The sequence below is a fragment of the Esox lucius genome, chromosome 23 (genome assembly GCF_011004845.1).
Source record: "Esox lucius isolate fEsoLuc1 chromosome 23, fEsoLuc1.pri, whole genome shotgun sequence".
Lineage (NCBI taxonomy): Eukaryota > Metazoa > Chordata > Actinopteri > Esociformes > Esocidae > Esox > Esox lucius.
In genome coordinates, this window is record NC_047591.1 from 22267279 (window position 1) to 22295070 (window position 27792).

General features: G+C 42.2%; 1 protein-coding gene across 5 annotated transcripts in view; it reads left to right on the forward strand.

The window, feature by feature from the left end:
* The window catches only part of LOC105024020 (ras-specific guanine nucleotide-releasing factor RalGPS1), a 130050-nt gene that overhangs the window by 27286 nt on the left and 74972 nt on the right, over window positions 1-27792 (forward strand). For 4 of the 5 annotated variants that reach the window (XM_029117012.2, XM_029117011.2, XM_029117013.2 and 1 more), the window contains 5 exons: window positions 1341-1445; window positions 1535-1585; window positions 10643-10726; window positions 15999-16088; window positions 19361-19453. In XM_029117012.2, coding sequence (XP_028972845.1) covers window positions 1341-1445; window positions 1535-1585; window positions 10643-10726; window positions 15999-16088; window positions 19361-19453 — 423 coding nt within the window. Of the gene's footprint in view, window positions 1-1340; window positions 1446-1534; window positions 1586-7867; window positions 8141-10642; window positions 10727-15998; window positions 16089-19360; window positions 19454-27792 lie in introns of those variants that run through there. The other variant, XM_013140273.3, reaches the window with a different exon arrangement.

Below are 27792 nucleotides of genomic sequence, written 5' to 3' on the forward strand. Positions count from 1 at the left end.
GTAAAAATAATCATGAAGAAGTCGTATACCGGTTTTCCACTGGCGGAAGGTAATAAAGTAAAGGGTTGTGCACATAGGCACACTGGCGTATGGTTTGCGCCCAGAGGCTAGAACAATTAGATCTTCTCTCAGGTTAATCCAGATTAGCCGTCATCGGCCAACACACCGATTCACACTGGGCGGTTCTCAGCAGTGAACTCTATGTAGACGTTAGGTTTTGTGCCCCTCCATTGTGGAGTCTGACCAGTGTTTTTTGTAAGGTTTTCTGATGATCAGTTGGCAAGGCAGGTCGATAAATTCTAAGCACTAGCCGTGTGAGGCCCTTTTTATAATTAGTAATGTTTGTATGTGTATTCAGGGCCTACATGTGTTTATGGAATAGATGGAAAATTCAAGAATGTTCCTCATAAAATTAGGTGCGCAGCTTATTATTCCTAGGCGTCAAGAGCCAATCCAGTGCAGGTTGAAGGTTATGCTGCTCTCTGATTGGGCAGTCACGCAAAGCATTCACATGAAGTTCAGTTTTCCCCAATGAAAAGTGAAATGTTTCCGGCTTTTGTCATTTTGCAGTAGTCTGCTGGAAACGGTCTGTTCTCAATATCCTGTTTGAGTCAGTTCCTACAATTCTCAGTGACACAGAAGGATGCATATTTAGTTTTTGCTGTGAAGATGTGGTTTCACTAATAAACACATGAACCATTTGATGTCTGTCAGATTTGTTTGGTGTGGTGAAGACAGAATTTAGCACCCCTTTAGGGATCAGTTCCTAAAAAAATTCTCCGGCTTCTAGCGAGATCCATGTGTGTTCTACAACATGCCTGCAAAGCTTGACAAGTAGTGAATGGTGTGCTGAAAGACAACAAATTAGTGGCCAATTCGTTTGGTACACCATTTTTGGTTCGTGGGACTGGATCGCTCCGACCAGTCGAGTGACGTGGGCGTGGCTTGCTATATAAAACAGGCATTCAATTAGCCTAGTGATATAAAACAGGCATTCAGTTAGCCTAGTGATTACGTGTTAGAATGGGCCGAATTCGTGTCTTAATGAGGTGAGTTCTGCAATTGTTTTGCTGTCATAAATTCCATCAGTGTCCTGATATTTCAGTTTTCTTTCACGCTTTTAAATTTAAGAAATGTGGAATTGGAAATTATTTTCTAAATTGACTGAAATTTAAAGGAACATTTTCCCAACTTTGAAGTACACGCAAGAAATGCATTTTTCTCAGTCATTCAAAAACTAGAATTTCTTGAGGTTCTCCCTGTCTGTGTGTCTTTCATTCAAATGTCCCCACACCCGTTCTACAAAATGTACCTGTCTCTTGTTCTCTCCGGAAACCCAGGGAAGCAGCAGCCTGGAATCTCTGGATGGGTCAGGCTTGGACTTCTCCAAGAGTTACGATGCTGTTGTATTTGATGTGCTGAAGGTGACTCCTGAAGAGTTTGCTGTGAGTACTTCCAGGGACCCCTAATGCTCTCTTTAAATGTTACTCTTGTGTATTTGGAGGTTTAATTAATTTTCTTCATGTTATTTCAGAGCCAAATCACGTTGATGGATGCCCCGGTATTCAAAGCTATCCAGCCAGAGGTAAGGTAATATACAGAGAAACTGATCGTGATTGGAGTGGATATTCCCAAGACCAAGTGCACCTTGATTTATTAAAGATCCACTCATCAAATGTATATGCACGATTGTGTGGGAAGCAGGTTTAGTTGTTGTACGTCAAATGTCTGAGCCAGACCAGACCGTTTTATAGGGGTTCTGTTTCATATCTTGAATAAATAATACTAGATGCTGCTGTAACCTAGCCATCCTGTATTGCTTGGCAGTCACGTTCAACTAAACCCATCATGTAACCTAGCCGTCCTGTATTGCTAGGAAGTCACGTTCAACTAAACCCATCATGTAACCTAGCCGTCCTGTATTGCTTGGCAGTCACGTTCAACTAAACCCATCATGTAACCTAGGCGTCCTGTATTGCTTGGCAGTCACGTTCAACTAAACCCATCGTGTAACCTAGCCGTCCTGTATTGCTAGGAAGTCACGTTCAACTAAACCCATCGTGTAACCTAGCCGTCCTGTATTGCTAGGAAGTCACGTTCAACTAAACCCATCATGTAACCTAGCCGTCCTGTATTGCTTGGCAGTCATGTTCAACTAAACCCATCATGTAACCTAGGCGTCCTGTATTGCTTGGCAGTCACGTTCAACTAAACCCATCATGTAACCTAGGCGTCCTGTATTGCTAGGCAGTCACGTTCAACTAAACCCATCATGTAACCTAGGCGTCCTGTATTGCTTGGCAGTCATGTTCAACTAAACCCATCATGTAACCTAGGCGTCCTGTATTGCTTGGCAGTCATGTTCAACTAAACCCATCATGTAACCTAGCCGTCCTGTATTGCTTGGCAGTCATGTTCAACTAAACCCATCATGTAACCTAGCCGTCCTGTATTGCTTGGCAGTCACGTTCAACTAAACCCATCATGACCTTTTTTGCACACAGGCCTCGGAAAATACTGTTGACATTTTTCTGCAGTTTGTAATAAGCAACACTTGACATTTTCTGGAGATGTTGGGCAACTGAAAAAACATGATGCAATGTTTTCTCTATACAGGCTCAGTGGCTTAGTTCAGACATCCTGGAGAATCAGAATGGATGAGTGGCAATTAAGATAAAATGCAGTAAATGGTTGGATTTGGGGCGAAACAGACCGTTTGGAAACGGTGCACTTTCCAAGCATGATTATTTTCCATTTTGTCTTCGACCCTGACCTCACACAGCAGGCTCCCCCTCTGCAAAGTTTCAGGAAAAGGTGTGGTGTATGTTGAAAGACCTTCAGTACACTGTTTCTAGGCTATCTTAACCTCTAAAATCTAAATCTAAAACCACACTGTGTATCTATTGTTACTAGTTACAGTCAAAATGCTTGAAAAGAACAGAGATCATCCATTTAAATAATTTGTTCCCACCACCTCTTCTGCTCAAAGAAGTACAGGTTTGTGCTCTTCTCACAAGTCAGGGCACACCTTTAATTGGAGCCTGTGCCTTTGTTTTACTCAAGCTGTCCAGGAAAATGTCTCCAGTGGGATTCTAACAGCTGTTGTTTATATTTAGGTACATGTTAAAAGACAAATATTATGAGAGCATGCTAACTGGGAAATGTTAATTTTTTTTCACTACAATAATGTCTGACTTATTGTTAAAACTTCATTCTTAAATAAAGCAAGTTCTGGAGGAAATTATCCATTACAGGGAATTCCACCCGATCTGTCTGGTAATAACGGTTGCAGATGGCCTAGTGGTCAACAACATTGGGCCATTAACCAAAAGGTTGCTGGTTCTAATCTCGTCCTGTCATGGAAAAAACATATGTTGTGCCCTTGAGCAGTCCCTAATTGCTCCTGTACAGCAGACTCTTTTATTCGCTCTGGAAAAGGGATGTTTCTGTCAGGGTTGTGTTCAATTCGTACAGTAAAATGAATTTGTAATTCAATGATTGAGAAGGACATGTGTTATTAACTGAAAAGGAGAAACTATATATATCTCAAATGTTTTTTAGTAATGGGTTTTCTCATTGAAATGGCCTCCTGAATGGACTGCTGTCAATTGTAATTGAGCAAAACACTGGTTTGCAGATGTTCGGCATGGGCCTCTGTCTAGATTAAATAACTGTCCCACTTTCCTCCTTGTCAAACTACCACACTTTCCTCTAAAGTCTAAATCCTTATTTTTACTTTGGGCAGAGGTCACCCTTACGACGTGGGCCTCTGCATGTCAAGAAGACAATCAGTTTCCCCTTGGAATCCATCCCCATGACCATTATTTTCATAACGTCAGTTATTTGGAAAGTAGTGGACTGAACGATAGTGGCTTGGCAAGGCTTTGCAGTCAACCTGGCAGCTTTATGTTTCTGCGCCATTTGGAAAGAGATTTATATTTCAGATTCAGTTGATCTCTCTAGATCCCGTACAAATTAGACCGGTCCAAGTTGCTTGTGGGCAATGATGTAAATCCTCAGTTAGGACAAATTTTCGAGATTGTTTTCCACCCTTTTAATGAGACTCCGAATCCCAGTTGTCTTGCCATCTAATTAACAATGAACATTAAATTAAAACAGAACATTAAAGAGCATCGACTTTCCTCGAAGCCTAATCTTTACAAGCTTGTCTATTCTGACACTGTGCTATGTGCCAGACAGCCTTGATTTTCGTTATCCATTTTGGAGTAGTTAGGCTTAAACAGATTTTGTCCTAAAAAAGATTACATGAACTATGATGAATGTTGGTCGTACGTCAGTAAAATGTAGTTCTAATGATTTTGCTCTTACCTAATAAACCGCCTGAACCCTGCAGTTTGCTAATGCACTTTGGCTCTTTCTTCTAAGCTGTACAATGATGCCAAGGTTTAATTAATTTCTTTCTGTTAACCATTGCAGCTGGTTGTCATGTTTTCTTATGGGGGAATGGAATCTGCATGTCTTCAGTCTCCAGTTCAGGAAGGCCAGTGTATAGGGATCACCATGGAATGAAGTACCGGGATCACGATGTCCCAGGGGCGTAGAAATTCAAGTACCAGGCTCAGCTCCATTCCCTTCACTATTAATGCCCATGCTGAAGGCTGAAGGAATTACAGATAAGGGAGAGAGTGTTCAGCGTCACTTTCTGAGAAGCCATTTCGTGATCATCAGTGAGTGTAATGGTCTTCTAATGCCACCTGGGTGACCTAGACAGGCCTTTACAGGTGTGCCTGGGTTTCGTCCTGATGAAAGAAGCACTCATGGCGCTCAGCCAGGTGCTTGGGGATAATTGTTAAACAAACACAAGACCAGAGAGAAACTGCTGAAACACCCGTGTCGTATTTACAAATGGAAGAGCCATCAGTCACGGATGACATATCTTGAATTATTTTTCTTTTTTAAACAGTATGAAGGAGGGGGACGTTCGGGAGGTTTAGGGACAGATGTATTGGCAGCCCGTTGATTTCCCTCAGGAAAAACGGTTATTGTTAATGTAGGAAAATATGAACCAGTCTGGAGAGGTTTATCAATCAAGACCATTGTCCTGAAGTTAACAGACCGAGATGTTAAATTAAGAGGTTTTGTTTGCTTTTTTTACTTATAAAGCATTGTGAAGCGTTAAATTGGCCTTTCTGCTTCATCTGGACACCATGGAGCCTGAAATATGGTGCTTAACGTTTAAAAACATATATTGGTGTTATCAGATGTGCTCTCAAGGCCTGCTATTACTGGACAAACGGAAAGGAAAAGCCTACACTGATGCACTACCCTGGGGGAGCTACTTTACACTACCGTTCCACATACTCAACAAGCTTTGTATCCTCTCAGACCGTTCCAATATCTTATGCAAGACCTTTTCAGTCTGAACTGTGATTGTTTAATGTGTGTGCTTCCTAACATATCTTTAGTTTTTTCTCTTATATACACCTAACCCTAACCCTTTTTACATTGCTGTACACATGGCTCAAATGTAAAAGAAACCTCAGTCTCAGCTTGATTTCCCTGTAAAAATAAGTGGTTAAATAAAAATAAAAAATAGAGGTACGCTTGCCACTCGTCCTATTGGCTTGACAGTTCGACCTAATAATGCTGAGCTGCTGGAAGTAGCCTTTTATACTGATATGAGATGGTATCTTGTGTAACTCACTTGGTACGAGACTAGTGATTGCAATGGTTGTGGATTCAATTCCCACAGAAAGCCAGTATGAAAATGTATGCGCTCACTACTGTAAGTCAACCTGGACAAAGGAATCTGCTAAACTACTTAAATGTAAGTGTATCCATAAGTAAGAAAAAGTCCTTCATGGATTTATATTGAGTGCATTTTTTATTTTTTTTCACTGTCCCTGTTTTTTGGGCATGGACTAGAAAGACTTGCTTCACGTAAAATCTAAATAGTTAGATCACGCTCGACCTCTCTGTGGTGAAGGAAAGATTCCAATTCTTACGTACGCAAGCTACTTCCTGGCCGTTGCAATGGATTTATGGCCTCAAGTGGTTTCAAATTGAATCACGACTTGGCGTTATATTTGTTGTGTTTAGCAGCCATTTCAAGGCAGTCTTTGACATATTTTATACCGGTCTTCGCTTGTTTGACATTACACATTACTCAAATGAACAAGTAAATACACTGGACCAATACAATAAAACCTGACTCAGTGAAACAACAGTCAGTTTCTGCTGTGCAGTATTATACCAGTGCACTGTAAAACCCAATAGGCCCGAAACTGCATCACTCCACGATTCCCAACTGGCTCCAGACACTGATCCAAGTACACCTAGGATTCTGTACAGTGTGTGTCAGTCAGATATACAGGTTCATTAGTGACTGCTTGGATGCAGAGTTGACGTTCTTTTCCCCCAACATGATACATGGGACAGGTGCCATGTGAATACATTCTTACTTGATGGTTCTCTTTTGACCGTTGGGGAAAAAGAGAAACGTTTTAATGTTTTATTATTTTAATTTTTTTTTACTAAATTGAAATACCACACATTTAGTAAATCTTCAGATATGCATTCTGATGCGCTAGTCACTGTTGTAGTGGACACACTTTAGAGGTCCCTTTTCACTGACTTCAGTGACCTCCTATGACACGCCGTTATTTAATACAGATGTAATGTTGGAGAACGGTTTACATCACCTAGGGTTTTCACCCCCCCCCCCCCCAAACATCTCACTACTGCTCGTGCCGTAATCAGGTTTCATTTTTATTTTTTTATGGATGAGCTAAAATTATTTCAAGATGTCTATATCTTAAATGCAGCCCATCTATCATCTAACGTGAATACGTTACCAGCCTGTCAAGGCATCACCCTTCTGGAACTGCTTTCGACGGCTTTGACCATGTTCACGAGGCAGCGAGGCCTGGAACATCTGTGAAATGGATGCTGTCATGGCATTGGCAATTTGAGACTGAAGCTCATTAAGTCCCCTGGGGAATGTAATAAAGTTTAACCTATGCTTTAATCGGAGGGACCTTCCCCGTCTGTACTGCAATGTATTTTTATTTTCTTATGGCGCTTTTCCACTGCATAGTACCGGCTCGACTCGGCTCTACATGGCTCGCATTGGTTGGTTTTCCACTGCAGGTGGTACCCTGTACCCGCCCATAGTGATATCACAGGAGAACTGCTATGACTCCACCTCAAACGCGACACACACGGGAACAACAATGGCGATGTCCTACACCTAATACCGGCGAAAAGCCAGCATTTGCAGTGAACCGATAAATCTCTTGAATTAACTACATCAATTTTCTTTTAAATTGACGAGCTTTGAACGTGGTAAATTAAAAGTAAACTAAATCTGGATAACATGGTCACAGACCCTGTTTGAAAAACAGTTAAAAGGTAGAATCTAATTATTGTTATACAGCAATGTTCTGTTGGATTTAAGCGTATGCACGTCAGATTTCAATGCCAATACATTTAAAACAACCTACATAACCCCTCCATCTCGATTAAAAGCCGGCTATAATACCACAAGGCAAGCGTTTATACCGGTAGAAGCGAGGAAGCACGCGTGAGCAGTAACTTTGGTCTTAATACATTGCAGAACGCAAAAATAGTTAGAAAGCTTGGTAGGCTGCTTCTGTTTGGCTTGACATTACTACTTTGACCAGTGCAATGTATGCCAGTTAGCCTACAGAAAAACCCAGAGTAGGAAAAAGACGATGTCTTTTAGAAGGTTCCAAAAATAGCGCGTCTTGTGGGTCTCAAGGGGATAACGAGTATTTCAACGTCAGTGCGTAGGTCCAAACCAAGAGGAGTTTTGGGAAAATACGATCGCTTAAATTACGAGTCTGGTCCTATGCACTGGCACTGAAATTAACCCATTTAAATGCAAGAACTCCTGGGACAGACTCGCAAAGAGGCGCCGGTCTCGTCTCAACTATTCTCTGACTCTGGACGGCTAACACGCTTTGAGTCAATCTTGTCCAATCAGAAGTCTTCCGTGTTTTCACGTCACCTTTTGCTATCGCCTCAGCTAGGTTGGAACCTCGACAAAAGCAGGTATTAAAAAGTATCTGGTACCAGGTACTGTCCCAACTTTTGGCCAGTGGGAAAGCAAAAAAGGTGTGCAAGCCGGTACCACGCCATAACATTTTGGACAATGATGGTAGGTTGCGCAGTCTTGTTCATACTTTTTCTTTACTGTTGGAATGCTCTGTACTTCAAAGATGCACGAAATGTCATGTAGGAGTAGTTTTGTTCTCTCCTGGCCACTTTGTACCCTTTGTGGCTTTCATTCCTCAATTTGGGGAAACTATAGTGTTTGGGGGGGGTTTGCGCGGCCCACTGAGATGTCTTGAGGTGAGACGTTCAGGGGTGTACAGCTTTACCCTTGAAAACCCCTAATCTAATTTGCGACCACGCTTGAGATTCTTAGTGTGAATTCATGGCAACAGTGCAGACCGAAATCGTCTTGTAAGCACAAAGATTGCTCTGCCCACAGGTCTCTGTGGTTGCGTTGCAGGCTCCCCTTCTCATAAAATAGTTTTAATCCATTTTGTTTTGTCACATTTAAAGCCTGGTCACGGCTTGCCCTTTATCTTCATTAAAAACTGTCATTACGGTTCCCAAAAGGAAATAAAAATGGCTGGTTCATCAATTGTTCCTGTACCTGGATACTGTCTGGAGTGCCGTGTACATGTAGTCAGGGAGGCCCCACAGAACCTGCAGTGGAAAACATTAGCCAAGTCTTTGTGGATATTGCTAACAGGTGGCCAGTTAAGACCTTGTGCGTCTGAATATCCCACAGGGAAGCCTGCTGTTTCCACATTGCAGCCTGAAACCGACCAGTTAAAACCAACACGATGTGGGAATATCCTTAAGAACATAACCTTGATGATCCCTCCAGCTTTCTATAATTAGCTGTGTGAGCTCCAACTGCTGTTTATGAGCGATTGCCAGCCCAAACCTGGAAGTGCCCCAAGACACGCTATTGTTACGTGTTAATTAACGGTTGGCTCGTCTTAATGGTTGCTCTCATCGCTCCCCTACTTACTCTGTACCTCTAACGATGTATCTGTCAAGCAGTTGACGTTTGAAGATGACATCACTCTGGTTGGTCTAGCCACTGTTCGCGCTGATTCCGGACGGTAGCCTGGCGCAGGCAAAACGACCTGGAATGAAACGCAGACAAAATGGTGGAGGTGATGGTTGACTTCAGGAAATGCCCGTCACCTCTGCCCCTTAGTTTAGCTGTTGGTTTGTCTGGGCACCGTCGTCTCCCTCCACCTTGTGTGACTGTGCTATGAGACCGTGCACTGGCTCAAGCTCAGCCTTGGTCTGCTGAAAGCATTAACACACTCCCAGGATCTCCTGACCCGGTTCTACTCATAGTCTATCCTCATCTCATCTGGCAGCGCCCAGTCTTGGTCAGCGTCTGGCCAGCGAAGAGGTTTACACACACCAGTGATGATTGGCTGCCACCTCCCCTCCCTTGATGCCTGTATGTGACTCGAGGACTAGAGAACATGCAGGTCGTTGATGACCCCCTGAGTCCCCAGTCACCCACTGTTGCAAATTTCTCCCCAGTCAGGCGGGTGGAAGTACATGTTGATCGTGACCAAAAAAAATCCTCCACTTGAGCAGTTACTTTCAGCAGCCGGACAGAGACTAATAAGACTGTTAGCCTTGTTAAGCCGCCTCCTACTGTTAGCTACTAATTAAATAGCTGCACAATGCTATTTCCGGAGCTCTGAGGATCTCCTTGCATTGAGTGAGGTGAATAAACAGTCTAGTGTAGATGGAACTGTAATCTAGGATATCATATTTCTTTGGTTTATACCTGTACATAGTAAATTCGGTTTCCAGTTGTATACCTTCATCTCATGCTCAGTATGCTGTAAATGTCATCTGTGCCAACTAGGTTTCTTTCCCTGTTTAAATATGTTGTCTCCCACACTCTCACCTTGTGTGTCTGGAATGTGGTGACTAAAGCGGATTCTTTTGGTCAAAGGACTCCGTAGTTCCAAGCAAATGAGGGAGAAAAACGGTGTGGAATCGACTCCTGTTTGCCGTCCTTCCTCTACAGAGCCTTAGAGGCCATTGCTAGAACCTTTATTTTTCCAACAGAGCATCTTTTGGCTGATCGTCTCCCTGCAGACTAACCTCTGTGTGATATTGGAAAAACTGTTAAAATGGTGGAGGAGGGGACCGTGTGGATTGAGGTGGAACAATTGATTTGGGTTGAGCTGGGAAGATTTGATTATATCCCTGGTCCCTTTTTGATGCTGCCATTAATGCAGTGTGACAGATATTAATTCATTTGTGCCAGTTTTAGGGTTCTTTATTCTGGCGAGGAGGGAATAAAAATAACATGCTTTTGAATTACCCTCATCTTACTGCCCACCAAATGAAAATGATACTTGCGGATTAAGCAATTGGTGAGAAACAGGAATTAAAAACAAGATAATGTATTTGAAGGGGGAAAGGGGATTATAGAAAACAACAGTTACTAGGACCGTTATGTGTTGAATCCTGGCTTCTCCATTCTTGGTGGATCACTATACACAGTGAAATGACTGTGCCTCGTCTTTCGTTCCGCCATGGGTCACTGCTGAGTCAGAGCAGACTCCGTGACTGTGTATTTATTGTGTGTTTTGCTGTGTTGCAGGAGCTGGCAAGCTGTGGATGGAACAGGAAGGAGAAGCACAGTCTGGCACCAAATGTGGTGGCGTTCACACGGAGGTTCAACCAGGTGAGCTCTCCAAAAGCTCAAAGACACCCAACTATGTTGAATAGTGTTCTCGCCTGCATTCACAACATACCCAGGAAGCTTTAGTAAGATTAGTCCTGCTAAAATAATTTGTTTGCATTATCCCAAGTTGAGTTAAATGTGTTTAATTTCCTGGTTTTGCCAAAGGTTGCTTTCATGATTCGGATGCTGTCAGCGAAACTGAAAACCTTTTGCCATACTAATCTGGTAGTTGGATCACTTTTTCGTTTTGTTCGGTTTCTCCGATTGCTGTAATTTGATTCCAATGGCAACCACTTTTTTTTTTTTTTTTTAAAAGAAGTTTGTCGACTTATGGTCTTCATAAAAGCTTGATCAACAGTCCCATTTTCATGGGGAAATATTGCCAGTTTGGAAGCTAGACTAAAAGCCTGCTTTTCTGCAAGGCGGTTCACCCCGTTTGCTCTGTGGTGCGTTAACACTCCCCAATACACATGGTATAGGTGTGTAATCATTGTTATCAGTTAATCCAGACTGGATTTTATCTACCCACATTATTGCTGGTAGGAACAACTTATAATAGCGCTTTAGTCCTTGTGACAGCTCATTGGTTCGGGTTTTGTGATCTACTATTGTATTCACTTCACAGGGCAAAATTCAAACCATCTGTGCCTGAGCAACGGAAATTCAATTGTATTGAAATTAGATCGAATGCCTTTTCATTGTCCAAATGTTGCTCGAAGGCGACACATTAATTTGCCCAAAACTACTCAAGATACGACACACCAAAAATGGCAGAGGACCTCTTCTCAGGGTGGTCCTTTTTAAAAAGGTCCTTTCAAAGTCACACAATGGCCCGGGATCAAAGGTTTTCACAAATTGCTTGGCGTGTTAATGCTGGCTCCCACTTCAGTTTCTCTGTCGTTGGCACACTTGATCTTGTGGGTGTAGCTCGTATCCTCTGTCCTGTGGTCTCGATGAGTACCAACTGGTGATGGTTATGCTGCTAAACTGTCAACCTAGCACGCTGTATCTGCGTGACTGAATCCACAGTGTGGAAATATCATTAGGCCATCTTACAGGCTGTTTGCCCGCTTGTTTTCGCCAGTCTTTCATCCTTCGTCGTCCCCGTTCCCGCTCACCCATTTTTCTCAATCTGTCTCTTGGCATTCAGATGGTGTGTAAGTAAATCAAGGGGACTGATTTGACTTCAAATACTGACTTGAATAGTAATGAATTGAGTTGAAACCTTGGTCAAAATCTAAAACATCTTTATTAGTGGTCAGTGCACTCTGAGTAACACTGACGATGGCGTTCTTCAGTGACTGCTGACCCACAAGGGCCTGGCCCTTGAACAGCCTCATCCAGCTTCTCGGATGATTTTCCATTGACTGGCCTCACAAACCTGACTGCTCATGGAGACGGCTCCGGACCTCACAAACCTGACTGCTCATGGAGACTGTTCCGGACCTCACGTGTGTGTGTGGGTGTGGGTGTGGGTGTGGGTGTGGGTGTGGGTGTGGGTGTGGGTGTGGGGGTGGGGGTGGGGGTGGGGGTGGGGGTGGGGGTGTGTGTGTGGGTGCATTCATTGTTCATTTACTGTCCCAAGAAATGTAATTGCAATAATGCTGAAATAATTATTGCCCGTAATGTCATTGCTGAAATGGGCCTGTTTAGTCTCAAACGTTCCACTCTATTCCTTTGTCCTAAGTTGCATGAATGCAAATGTCATTGTTTTAGTAGTCATGCTCCTTTTCCCAGTCCTCATTTTGCTAAGTACAATTTAAAAGCATATACTTGGATCGCTGATATTCTGCAATTTAGTTTATGATCTATTCAAAATGGAAGCATTTGTTTATATTTCAGCCAAGTTATAACTGGAAACATATCGGGTGCACTTTGAAATGAATCCCTCAACACCCCCCCCCCCCCTCCCTTTTGATTGCCAAAATGGAAGAGAGCTGCGTTAACTTATATAAAGGTCCATATTTAGAAATGAATGACCTGTCTCTTAACTGGTTATTGGGTCTGTTTTATGACACCATTAAGCTAAACATGACTAGCTGGCTCCCTGACTCTGGAAAGATGGCTTCACACGTAAGGGTTTGGTACTTTTGGAAGGGCCCCTTGTGTTCACTGCCTTAGGAGAGGTCCTCAGGAAGGTCCTAATAGTCTTCGTATTCCTGCTGCCGTGTCATGGCCCCTCATGACGTGTCGACCCTGGCCTCAAAGGTCCTACGGATGGGTCCCTGGCCCTAAAGGTGCTATGGATGGGTCCCTGGACTTAAAGGTGCTATGGATGGGATTCTTTTATCGAGTTGCTGTCATAAAGTGCTCCACGCCTGAGAGAAGCATCTGTCGTGACAGGAGATCATGACTGGACTGCCCATCAAATCAACTTACAGTAACAAGATTCATTGAAAGCATTTAGAAATGACCTGGCACCCAACTGGCTGTGTCTGTGAAAGTCCCATGGGAATGACGGAAAGACTTGCATGGGTTGGCATGCAGAAGTATGAGTACACTAGCTGATGGAACCTGTTACTTGTAATGGTTGACTGAGCAATGGGATTTTGTAAATCAGTCCTGGGCTTCATGGGCACAAATGGAATTGCCTGTTTGGAGTTCAGATGTCTTTGCTGACCGGATGGATGCTGCGCCTGAGATTGAGTTGGTTTGAGATGGCACACTTTAGTGTTTTGGAAAGGAAAGACCAGAGTTGTTGTTTTTTTTGTTTTTTTTTACAGAGGAGAGTCGCTCTGGCTTTAATATATCTTAAAGTCAGGGGGATGCAGCCTGTGTTCCGGGATGACAAATCTAGAAAGCGAGTGGCTTTGAGTGGTGATGAGAACTCAGGTGACAGTGCTTTCCCTAAACCTGTGAATTTTCCAGTAGGGTGTAATATTTGGATGAAGGATCAATGTAATGAATGCTTTCCATTCACTGTTTAATGGTTGTTGATGATTACAGGCACCGATCACGAAAATGGACACATTTCTTTCTTTGTCTTTCGGTCTGGTTTGGTCTCTCTCCCTATCCCACAATGCCTTTGTCTCCGCCCCTTTCCCACACACTCACACACTGCTGAACTGCAGCACTTTTGAGTGTTCCCTGGGAGGTTGAGTGCTGCAGTAGCCCGCCACAGCATTCTTATTCATGGAAAAAAACATTTATGCTGTAAGGGGATACTCTCCCTGTTGCATCTGTTTCCCCATCTCAGACTCTCTTCTGCGCCACTCCTTCGCCACTCTGAATCATAGCTCGTTCCCTATTTACTGTTCCCTGGGAGCCATGGTGCTTAAGGGCTTAGCGAGGGCTTAAATTCTGTCCGGTGCCCACGTTTCTGGCTCCTCTTCAAAGTAATTTTTTGAATCAATGTGCCTTGTTGGCTTATGAGCAGTTTACCTGGCTGGAATGTGTGGATTGTCTAATATAATGTCTTTTAACTCCGTTGTGCTTTGTCCCAGCATTCTGCCTCCATCTTACTGACTATCGTTAAAGCTGTTTTGAAGGCTCAAACATCCTGTCAGATGTGCCTAAAGTTTAGTGTGTTACTCTTTTGCTACCAGCTAGTTATGAAGTTTAGATTAGTTTCAGCTTTATTGTCATAGAACAAGTACCGTACAACAAAATGCTGTTACATCTAACCAGAAGTGCAAATGGAGGGCAAGAAATGTACAAGTATTAAGTATATGTATGTTACAAGTGCAATGTATAGATGTACAATGCAGTACAAATGTCAGTTCTAAATGTGCAATTAAGGCCAATAGAGGACAGAACATGTATGTATGGTCTATGTTACAATTGGGATAATAGTTGAGGGTACCTGCATGTGCAACTGGTGACCCGGGCGTGTGACCCGGGCGTGTGACCCGGGCGTGTAACCCGGGCGTGTAACCCGGGCGTGTAACCAAGCTCCCTGTGTCTAATTCACTGTTGCGGATCACACATTAGTTTCTGGTTTCCAGCGCAGCTTGTTCTGCGGTTGACTTGACTGCCTGGAATAAGGGAGCGTGTGTAGAGTACTCAAGGTCATATTGGGCGGGAGTTAGGAGCTGTAGCCAGCACCCTCCTGGCCTAATCTCTGTGAAGGGCATTGGTTCTTCAACAGGCCATTGGAGAACCAAGCAGAAAGCGTTTCAGGACGGTCGTTCATCATGGAGGCAGACTGTACATTCTGTCTAGGTAGGCTTCCTAAACTGGCGCGTGGAAGTCCCAGGATTTGGGTTAATGGTACTTATTGCAGGAGCTCTGGTTTACTCGTGGCTGTTTCTTTTTGAGCTGTTGGTGTTGACATTGGCCAGAATCAGAGGGTTACTGTGCTTTATCCTCCTGTCAAAAACCTAAACCTGCTACAGTACAGATGAACTACCCACGCAGAAGCTGCTAGCAGCTCCGTCACGATGATAGCCGCCAGTTGAGCTGCATGAACAAGTGTGTGTGTGTATATATATTTTTTCCTTCGTTTAAACTAAAAGGCCGAGCATGGTAAAGTAATCAGGTTTAGAATGGAATATAATGGTCGGATATAATTTCAAAATGTTGAGGTCTGTAGGTGAAAAGGGTAAGTGTTTGTTCAGAGCGGTTTTGGGTTCATTGTGCGTATCTCCTGTTCGCTCTTGTTCACGTGGCTGAATTAAGTTGCTGTGTTTTCCAGATATCCGTCATCTACAGCACATACAAAACCACTGCAAATGCCAATGTTGAACTCATTTGATGTCTAGTGGGTTCTGCCAAGTTAAGCACTCATGAAGGGCAGCGTGTTTTCTGCACAATTACAGTCATTGAAATTAAATTGATTTTTGCCGGTTACCATGTTGTACATAATTTGAGAATGTTCACCTTTTTCGTCTGACCATAGTATAATTGAGTTTGTAAACACACACACACACACACACACACACACACACACACACACACACACACACACACACACACACACGATTTGTGTAAAGTAGCACTTTTACAGCAATGTCACATCCAGTGCTGGGATTTGTTAAATTAGTTGGAGAGACGTTTGCATGATGTCTAGCTGTTTTTGGGGGAAAACGACTCAGACATTTTAGTTAAGGTAGTCATATGGGATACAATTTGATTTGGCTTTGCCAGCACAGTTGATTGCTAATGTGGATAGTTGTGTATTTTTGCCCAGTGGAATTTATACACTTTTAAACATTGACATCCAGTTCATTTCTGTCATCAAGAGTCAATAATGTGAAAGCTGAATTTGATGGGTGCTTCTTTTAATGCTGTGTATTAATGTGTGTTCTCTAATTATGTGCTTGTTCTATTCTAGGTAAGCTTTTGGCTGGTGAGAGAAATCTTGACTGCCCAGACGCTGAAGATCAGAGCAGAAATACTAAGCCATTTTGTCAAAATAGCCAAGGTAAGTTTTCTCAGCCCCCTGATAATATTACAAACTCCGTTTGCCCTAGTCTTCCTAGAATTCAGATATTTTATTTCTTATTTGTAAAACGGTTGCTTCACATGCACCCTCTGTTCACGTCCTGCTGTATAAAGTACATATTTTAATCTGATACATTGCATAGCAATCAGGCTGTCATTGGAAATGAGTTTCTTCTTACCTGACTTTGCTGGTTAAATAAACGTACAGCCTGTTTTTCATGTAAACTGAACGTAAATGTAAGAGATATATTTTAGCCGCTAGTCAGTCAGTTCCTATCCTCCCATTCCAGTTCCTATCCTCCTAGTTTTATTGGGGAAACATCAGATCATTGCCTGGTGTTCCTTCATGCATGGAATTTCTTAGTGCGGAATTCAAAACCTCACCTGGCGGAGACATTTAATAAGTCCTTGGGCCTGTACCTCCAGTGGTATGTAGGTGTTCTCGTTCACAGCTCCCCTGCTGTCTCACATTACCCTAGTTCAGCCTTCATCCTTGCTCAGGTAGCATAGGAACATTTTGTAATCCATTGCAGAATGCATAGTATAGCAGGAGGACATTTGGCAGTAGTCGTGCAGCTTGCGGAACCTAATTGGCATCCAAAGATTTTTTTTCTCATGAGGACCCGTCCAGAGGCTCATAGTATTTTCGGGTCCTGGATATAAAAACCCCATGCCTTCGACAATTGTGTAGTTACCACCCAACACGGCTGCGTCCGTTGATAGGTTGAACAAGTTGTCTAGGGACCTATTGAAATGAATGTGTGACTCAAACCTGTTGTTCTTGTCTGGGATGTCTCTGTGGTTGGCACACCAACGAAGCTCGGCTGAAGCCCATGCGACAAACCAAACTTAAACCACACCTAGCAGTATCCTTTCCAAGGATCAGGTTGGGAAATCTAGGTACGAGTATAAGCGATGTTGCAGCTGTTTTGTTTTTCAAACAGACTTCTGGAAAATTGTGAAAATGCGTAATTATGACATTTAGTTTTTCCAGGTTTGCAATTATGAATTAATAGCAAAGTCATCATTTTGCTGCACTTTAGTGTCAATACGGAAAACAATGTCTTGGTCCAGTTCTGTTGAGTAGAAAGCCACCTGCCGCTATTGGTGCTTTGAGGTAAATCAGGTTCTGTTTGATCTAGGCTGAAATGGGTCAGCACATCTCAAGTTTTTATGCCAACAGAGTAATTATGTGGAGGCTTTTTTTCCCCTCAAGTTTTCATTGCTCATTAATTGGTGTCATGTGTAAATCTTTCCAACACTTCAGTTAATTCATGTGTGTTATCCCCCACTTGGTCACACACACTGTGTTACACATGGTTATATTTCCTGTGGGCCATAATGGTTATCAAATAAAACCCAGTTTTTGAGAAAAAACATATTAGTGAAAGATGGTGTTAGGTTTTGGAGATGAAAATGGGCAAGACTTTCAGAATATTTTTTGAATGGTGCAATTAGTTTTTCGTTAAGTGTTTTCCACGACTCATAATTCACAAAATACTTAGGTTTTATTTTTCTGAATAATCGTTCAGTGGAATAACGTGACATGTTTCTTATGTTGTCTTCCGAGCCCATGTTAGTAAATCAGCTGGAATGTTATTCTCAGATTTCAAAACCAGAAGGCTTGAATGAAATTGTACATTTGGTACCCAATAAAATATTTTCACTTTGGGGTTGATTCAGTTCACTTATGTCCGTGTCATAAATTGGAATGGGCTTGGCAATTTAACTTTCTGAATTCATTACTATTGCTTAACCCCAATGAAAAACCAGAATGGCATTTTTCTGCTCACTATGTGGTGTTTTTAACTACTAGTCCTGGAGGGCCACTGTGGAAGCCAGGTTTTCAAGCAAACAATTGTCCAGCAAAGAATGATTACATGAACAATGTGAGTTAGTTCATACCGTCTCTTCATTGTCCCTGCGAGAGCTCATCATGCTGTTTCTACCAGTGGTGGGGGGCCAAATGGGGCAGTTTTTTGTAATTTAACAGCAGCTGCTCTTCAGTCTCCAGTCTTGGTGACCTGTATATGTTGTGTTCTTATACTGTATTTATTGACAATTCCCTTGTTTGTAGAAACCTCAGGGGGCTTGGTTTTCTTACCATAAATATGAGGTAAATTGCAAGTTTGCAATTTGTACAAAAGAAACCCCACCTCTCAGTGTCTGTTAGTCCAACTCCACACATTAGGGTTACATTTTGGGTCGTGTGTGTGTGTGTGTGTGTGTGTGTGTGTGTGTGTGTGTGTGTGTGTGTGTGTGTGTGTGTGTGTGTGTGTGTGTGTGTGTGTGTGTGTGTGTGTGTGTGTGTGTGTGTGTGTGTGTGTGTGTGTGTGTGTGTGTGTGTGTGTGTGTGTGTGTGTGTGTGTGTGTGTGTGTGTGTGTGTGTGTGTGTGTGTGTGTGTGTGTGTGTGTGTGTGTGTGGCATATTTGGTTAGATGATAATCTGTCTTTCAAAACACACATTATGGAATCTGTGAAGAAGCAAAGGATTATAATTGGTTTCCTCTATAATAATAACTAATTGTGTCAGTCTTCTCAGCATAATGGAAATTGTAGGTAATGTTCAGCAGCATGGTTTTGCCCCCCCAGAAGTTAAATGTTGTCATAGTACTGCTGTGTACGGCATTGTCCCAATTCCCATTCTTACCGAATTTATTCATAATCATGAATTTAATCCTGACCTCTGCTTTAAAGAATGCAATAGCTTAAACCAGTGTTCCCCTATCCTGGTCCTGGGGACCCAAAGGAGTACATGTTTTTGCCCAAGCTCTCACACCTTTTTTAAATGTTGCCCTACCACATACACACTTGATTGATGTAATCAACCTATCATCAGGTCTTTAATTTGAAACAGGTGTGTGAGGACCAGGATTGTGAAACACTTGCCTAAACTATGGCTTGGCAAAATGGACATAAATCCACATTTTCCAATAAGTTATCCAAGTTGATGCAATAAAGATTGAACAGTGCCGTTTATAACATGTATGCACTACAGTGGTAATTTATTTAGCATCCTTTTACATTGTACTTGAGTTTAAATACTGTAGTCATCATTCATCGTTTCAACAATCACATGCTTGCAAGTGTAATTTCTATCTCCACATTATTCTGGCCAAGGCCGCTTGTTACTTGATAAGTGGTTGCTGTGGTCGGTGTCGACCTTCATTACTGATATATTATCAATGTTTTTAAAGATCATTACGGCTGAGGGAGTTGTGTGTTTTAATGTGCCGTCCCTTCAATTTTCAGAAACTGTTGGAGCTGAATAATCTGCACTCCATGATGTCAGTGGTCTCGGCCCTGCAGAGTGCTCCGATCTTCAGGCTGAACAAGACCTGGGCGGTGAGGAGCCATTTTGGCACAGTGTCTGTTGCTGTTATTACTGAAGCACAAAAAAGTACATTCACACCATTTCTGACAACTCATTTGAGACAGTGGGTGGGGTGGGGGGGGGGGGCTATTTTATTCAAATAGCAGAGCTACAGACTTTCCCGTACGTATTTGTTAGTGGAAAGCAAAGTACGGTAGTAGTCGTATGGTCCCGTACTTTCCTTTCAGCTTTCACATTTGACGTATCAACTGAAGAAACAATCCAACCACAGTAGCACTTCCACAGTTACTGTACATTCCAGAGAAAATCCACAACCCCCCCCCCACCCACTGTCTCGTGGTGGGGGCAGCATGTGTCCTCCCCAACCATACCTCAGAGAGTATTAAAAGAGGAAATTTGGGAGTACAGGAATGTACATATTACCATATTTTCCGACCTGTTCCGTTAATAGTGGAACACTTTGGGAGAAGATATATATATATATATATATATAAGTATATTTTATCTCCCTGGAATATCGTCAAAAGAAAACACCAAGTCATTAGTTTTTAGGACTGTCTTGTTTATACGTTCATTAGAAACAAGGTTTACACGCCGTGGAAATGCTCCCATTGTCCGGCCTGCCGTACGTGACCTGACCAGTAACTGCCACATTAAGGACGGAGGGAGCAATCCACTTAACTCGGACTGAGCAACAGATTTTTACTTCATCCCTTATCGACATGTGGATTGTTAATGGTATTTTTGTCACTGGTCATGCAATGATTTGCTTTATATTCACATTAACCTCATTTAGTTATTTAGAAATGTTGAAGGTATCATTTGTGCCGTGTTCGGCCCTGTTGGCTTCCTCGCGTGTTGTTCTGTGGTGGTAGAAGTGCTTCACACTGACTCACCGAAGAGCTTTTCATCTGTTGTTCCAAAAGTGCTTCTAGTGCCTGGCCACTGGTTTCTGAAGTGGAATTTCCAAGTGCCATCCTGACCCTGAGAGAAAAAACCCTGCCCTCTCTGTCCACCGTTTATAGTTCTGTCTGGCAGAGCGTAGTGGATTAAAAAGCTCACAAAGTGGGGAGTTGAGACCGTGGGGGTTTTCTTCAATGCACATTCCATACAGATAGATATGGCTGGACAATAACGGACAGCATAATGTTTTTGATTGTTGAGGCTTATTGATCATATTCCCCAGGCTGTTTGACAAGTCCGTCAATAAAGCTGATAATCACATTGTGTAAACTTGGAATGACTGTTCAGCCTCTTCCCTTAACGGAATATGCCTGAAAAACCTTTGGCTCTGCATATTGTCCCTGGTTTATTTGACCATCGTGGGAGCATGCAGGGGTCCCAGTGGGGATCGTCACTAGCAAAACGGGTGATTCCAGACCATGTTATTGTGCAGTACGACTCTGATTAACTTTAATGTTTTTTCATACTAACAAAAAACCCTGTTTTTTCCGTTGATGTGAAATACAGCATGGAGCCGGTAGTGAATGAGTTGACATTGAGTTTTGGTCAAATTGTCGTGAATGTGGTGATACACAGTCAAACTCCTGAAGAGCAACAACACAAGATTGGAAGCAGGACAACAGAGATGTGGTCCCCTCGTAACTCCATGTGAAGCCCCCGGCCGGAGACCAGGGTTTGGAGACCCTCCCCTCCATCACAATGGCGCCTCTTCATTTCTTTGATTCCAACTACCTACAAAAACGCCTTGGGGTCAAATGAAAATATGCAAAATGTGTACATTCCCCTTACTAAAAAAGCTTCTGCGGTGTGATTTACTGAAAAAGTGGGTAAATGTGTACCTAAACTATGAACTCACAGAAGCTAAGTAAGAAGTCAACTGTATAAAACTAACAAGTGATGTCAGAAAAGTAATCACAAAACGTGAGGCGTTGCAGTCCTTAATCGGTTCACGCTTCAGCGCCAAGGTCATGCGATCAATAGGGAGTAAAAGGTTAATCTCAGCAGAAGCCTATAAAGCAGGTTTACAGCCGGATCACGCTAGATGGCGCCCAGCTGCATTAGCTTGCAAGTCTCTGCTGACGTCTCAGGGTTACACAGCTCACTGTGGAGGAGTCCTTTTTATGTCATGTGAGAAAATCCATGTGGTTTTCTATGTTAACACAGTGCGGGTCAGACCATAAACCATGAAACCTTTTGGTTACCATCACTAGGAAAGGATCTGGCACCTAAGTGATGTATTTACATCACAAGGGTTTGAGAGACTGTTTCGGAAACGTCAGGCTTACGGCTCAAGCTTTTGACAGCTCAGATCCAAACCAGATCTACACACAGGATGGGAACGTACATGTAGACCTCATCAGAATGAGCTGCGCCGTCTCGGATAAAATCTGGACGGTTGTTTCGAGTGCTACTGTTGAAGGTGTCCATTAGCGAATGGTCCTTCCCGTTGCGATGTGGATGTTGTCAATCACGATCCATGTGAACTGACAAGACTAATTCATTTGGATGTTTTGACGTCTTTCAGTTCAATATTAACTAGAGAATAGCCAATGCTTATCTTGCTGTTGGAGATCATGAAAATGTTTGTGAATCCAGGGGACCTGTTTTACTTGACTCCACTTTTACAGAAAATAAATCCCCAGCCTCCAACTAAGAGTAGATTTAATTTATAGGGTTACTATAACCCCCCAAATATCTGGACAAAGATTTTATCCTGATGTGGTTCTAGCGTTAATATGACATACAACATCCAATAATGAGGCTTTTTTTTTTTTGTTGAGAAATTAGATTTTCTTAAGTTGAAAAATATGTAAACACATGGAAAAACTGAAACCAAGGAAAACAAATGGAATTTGGGTAGAAATGAAAGCAGTTTTTATAGGGCCTTACACACACTTTCTCACACACTTACGTCCAGTCCAAGAATATCAAGTCTAGATGAGCTACGCAGATTTCTGAAAGAAAACGTTTGTTGTTCAGTTGTCAAACTAGAGTCCGTGTGAAGGTAAGATGCCATCGCTGATGAATACCATTATGACGATAATGGTGGCTATTATGATTTTTTTTTTTCCAAAAGGGAAATTGGAGCCTAGTAAAAGCAAATATACCAGGTGTCCTTTGCAGAAAGCTGGCGGACGCCTCTGGACTCAGGAGCGTTTGGGAGTGGGCTAACGTGCTCTCATGTGATGTGGTCACGACTCTGCCACGACCACCGGTACCATCCCTGCAATGCTGGCCAGGGATCGATCACTTCCTCTGCCAAATCCCGGCACGAAGCTGCCACTCTTTCATCCCTGGGCAAGTCTCGGCCCACTTTCGCCAGTGGAGGGAACATGATGCAGAGTGGTGGGATTTTGGGGGTACAAGCAGGCCTCGTCTCATATAAAAAAAAGAACGAATGGGACCGCTTTTGGGCCATTCAGCTTCAACTTTCTGTAACAAAAGTCGGTAGTCCACTTTTACTGATGATTAATACTTTGGTTGGATGCTTAAATTCCCCCGAGACCAATGGTAACTTAGTCAGTGTTTAAATGTGCCATCTAAGCAGACTAAATGTCTGTCTGTATTTACATACTTCACTGTATTTAGAAAGTGTCACCACCTCTCCATATTTGGGCCACCCTAGGACAATTTTGGACAGTAATTATATATACGTTTTTTTAAAAACTGAAGCCAAAGGGATTGGTTTAAGATGTACTGTGTGAGTTAAATAGTGTCTGTCTCTTTTGGGAGAGTCTGAAAGTGTGTGTGTGTGTTTACTGGTAATGATGTCTGAGGTATAACCAGAAGTGTTTTTCTTGACTCGAGTCCATTCAGGTTTCTTTATAATGGTCAGAATGATCCGCTCCGTGCCGGGAATTTATGTTTGTGAGCCATAAAATTCTGTGCCATTTTACTTCAGGCCATTGACTGTACATGAAAAAACATTTTGGGCCCTGGCTTTAATAGTTCATGACATGCTTAAGAGAAGGAAAATGGCTAATATCTGACCAGTGGTGCTGAAAGTAGTTTGTACGGGTTATATTGGCAGAAGACAAAGTAGGTAACCAAAGTGTTCTGTGGATAGGTCAAGGAAATGTTTCCTCTTTTCTCATCTTCCTCTGTTGTTGGCAGTAAATGTGTTTCAATCTTGGTCTGGTCCATTTGGGCTTCCCTAGTCTCTTCTCTTTTGCTAACTGTGAAGACAAGTGGGACCACGCTGATCCTTGGAGATGCGGCCTGAACTCATCTCTTGAACGCGTCTCGCGCTTTGTGATCTCCATGTGATCTCCATGTGATCTCCTTTGTGATCTCCAAATAATTCACTGTCACTCCAACATACATGTTCATATTCCAAAAGGATCTCAAGAAAACCACACTTTCCATCTGACAGCAAATTATACCTCTATTTTTTAATATAAATACTTTGAGGATTGCAATGGCTATCACAAGGCCAGAAATAACATCAAGATGCTGACAGTCTTTTTTATTTGACTTTATTCTTTTGTATAAATATATTCTGTGGCTATTCCAGAAAATATAGCTTTAGGTGTAGTAAGTTTGTGCTTTATATACAGTATGTGTTAGATATTGTTACTGGCTTTTTGGGTAATTATTTCATTGGATTTTTAAAAAAGTCACTCAAGGCAGTGTCTTTCCATTCTTGGAAATACTTTTGCTAGTGTTGAAGGAAGTGCAATGATGGTCTGTAATTATCTCTGTTATGTACATGGAGGAAATTCCCACCTCCCATGTGAAACTCCTCTCAACTGTGAACTGGTAAAAAATAACAGAGGAACATGATCTCATCCCTTAGATTTCTCATTATTACACTATGATACTCATAGTATCATGCAGTGACAAAGTGTTCCGAGCTGTTTGTACAGCACGCCCCAGGATTTATACCCCGTGTCATTGTGTTATGTTCTCTGCCGAGAGCCTCATCTCACGCCTCAATGCACACAGGTCCAAGACACTAAATTCTGTGAGTGCGAAGTTAACACATGCAATTGTTTTAAGATGTATTTTGCCTTGATCATTTTGTAATTTGGTATGGAGTCGTAGGACATTTGTAGCTTTCCTGAAACAAATATGGAAAATGAATGTGCCAATGAGTGTTAGTGCTGAAAGCAGATTCTACAAGAAGTTACAAAATTTGTTTTCCAATAAATGTGGAAAAAATTAAAAAGGTTTCATTAATTCTTTACTGCTTTGCACATTTTGTATTCAAAATATTGGGGGAAAGTATTTATTTATTATTGTTCGGGATTTTTTTTTTATTGTCGTTGTCCATTTTCCAACACTGCTATGCATACACATAACATTGTAGGTCAGCGTGTGTGTGTCTGAGTAAAACCAAAACCACCTCCTTGTGTAGAGACCACCTGCATTCAGAGAGACTACCGAATATAGTTTTTAAATTATCTCCAAGTAATATATTTTTAGGTGCTTTTCTCCAAATAAATAGTAATATCTCCACTGACTCCATTCATGTTGTAGTGGTTTAATAGGTTTGTAGGTGTTAATAAAACACAGTTGATTTCAGTTTTCATCTTTTTATTTTTTCAGCTTTTGTAAAACATTCTATAACAAGTTTGTCAAACATTTTCTTCAGCATCTTCAGAGACTTTGTCTACCAATCCAGTTACTGAGGAGGACTGTAAATGGATGCATGTACATCACACCCCAGAAAGATGGTCAAGTCCAGGCCTCAACTGGCGGAGGGGTGTCATCGAAGTAAATCGACTCAAACATTATATAACAGATCCTCTTTAAACTAGTGGGATGTTGCCTTGATGAACCAGCCCTGATGATATAGCGGTATCAGGAAACAAGTGGGATATTGGTGTGATAGATGGAAGCAATTGGAGCTGCGCGGGTCGTGGGTCAAGGTGGAGCTGAATGTGTCGAGGTTCAAATGTGTGTCAAGGGAATTGCTGTCGCATGTGGAGGGAGAAATGGAGCAGGGATATCGTTCTCCATGGTAATAAAAGTTTATTACCATCGCATTCCAAACATCAGGTTTACACGGCCATAGAAACACAATTCACACCTGTCCCTATTCAATGAAATGATGGCATAGGGGGGCTTGAGCAGTGTTCCATTGGGTCTATGTCTGTGTACTACCCATGTGCTGTCTTATTCCTCGCACTGTCTCTCCGAAACATCTTGGGGGAAACCCTGTCGCGCTGGACTGACTGAGGTTGGTAGTTCCAGGCGAGACTAGGCAGACTGATGCCGGACATGCCCCTGGAACCGACGAAGGGCCCCGGGTCTGGGTGTGGTCTGTTCAACCAGATGGCTAGCCGGCTGTGCCAGGGTTGGGTGTGTCGCTGTGCCTGTGTACACATGCATACACAGACACGTTGTAGTACCTGGGCATGGTGCAACAAGTGTCCGAACTCAGGGACTGACCGACAAAATGGAGTACAAGTCCAGGATCGGACAAACCTTTAAAGGACAGTTCAGTATTTTGGCGGAGAGGACCTTTTATATCCCCCGGAGTCAGATTAGCTTTTGGGTTAGGGTTACCATGTGTATGTCTTCACGTCCAGTAAGGAGGAAGCTACAGGTAGTTTGATCTTTCAATGCTAACTAGCATTCACCTAAGACTTAGCCATTGCAGCAATGGTAGTTAGCAACTGCGTAAACACCAGGATAGTGTAGTTGTCAAGAGGCTAGTCAAGCCAACAGTTGGAATGACACTGGTTCTAATCAGAGATGTCAGCTAACCCCAATTGCTCCCAGTATTTTGCCACAAAATTAGTGTTTTCAGTCGTGCTTACAGCATAAGGGTCAGAAACAAAGTTGATCCGACTCTAGTAAAATTGTAAAATTGCAAAACTATCTCTTTAAATCCACGGAGGGGAGAATAGGGCCATGGTTCTGCTGTATGGGTTATTGACATGACATGTTATTCTTGTGTCCAAGGATAATGCTCCAGAAAATAAACGCAATGTATTTCTTTGCGTATTTCTACATGTTGTCCTCTGTTTGGATCCACATTCAAAATGGGTCATGCTTTATGATAAATTATGATTTTGGCATGTCGAAGGGTGAATATGTAATGCGCTGAAACTGTCCAAAACTGAATTTGGAAGGGATGTGAAGTGGTGTAATTAATTCTGGCAAACACTGACAATACTTTGATTATATCATGAAATGTTGTCTAAATATTTACTAAAGAGGGAATTGTTTTCTTAGAAAACCTGATGAACACTAATTTGCTGCAAACAACATCATAATGTCATGTTTGACCACATTACATATTTGTCTCTTCATGACAGTGTCACATCACCGCCTACTCTGTAGTGGATCCTCATAATAGATGGAAAGAGAAATTAAATCTCACTCAAATGTAACATTTATCGTGTGTCACGATCATGGATCATTTCCCATGCAGGATCAGTTGCTGTTCGTTGTAGTAGAGTTGGAGGAGTAGAGTAATAAAATATTTGAACAAGATGATACATTTACTTGTATTAAACTACGGCTTAATTCTCAGTAATTTCAGTTTCCTTGTTCTATCGGGTGAACTAAACTCTGAATTCTAATGGCATAATCATTCATTTTTGCACCCTGTGTGCCTGTATAATAATTACTCGGCCTGCTGGTGTGTGCCTTTTAAAGATCCGCTTCATATGACTTCAGTATCTTACAGCCTGCCCTCAGGAATTAAAGGTGTCTGGGATTGGTACAAATATGATAGAATTTTTAACTGTTGGATCATTAATCATTGCCTCCGGAGGTTTTGAAGGGTTACTTTACTCCAGATGCAGCCCATTGCTGTTGACAGGAGAATAGTTCAGTCCGAATGGTTGAACTCACATTGTGTGTTCTAAAAATGCTTTGTTACTTCGTTTTTTTTCTCCTTCCAAAACATACACTGATGATCTCATCAACCTTGGACAAAATATTTATGAAGATGTCTCGCTCTCTCCTTTTTTTTTCTTTTTTCTTTTACATAACTTCTCTATAGAGAGACACTTACCAAGTGAACTGCAAAATGTCAGCCAGCAACAAATCATGTTTTGGCTTTTCTCAATGTGTCTCTGAATGATCATAAATATATATTTTCATAAATGTAGACACGTAATAAATGTAACACTTCATAGCAGTTGTGGAGCCGTATTAAATTCCACAGGGCTAAACGTGGATCTTGTTAAAAAAGAATTAGAATTTAACTCTGAATGGAGCAGCAGTAAAGTCACTCCCTTGCAATTACTGGGGTTTGAATCCTGCTTGTGGATTGGCCCAGGGTTCCCACATATGATGTTGCAGTTTGCCAGCAACGTCGGGTTTGGGGTTAGTATGGGAATATGAGGCCTTGCCTTGTCATGTTCTACCGACCCCTAATGGCAGCTTGGGTCCCTGTGAGCTCAACCAAGGTAGGAGACTGAAGAGTGCG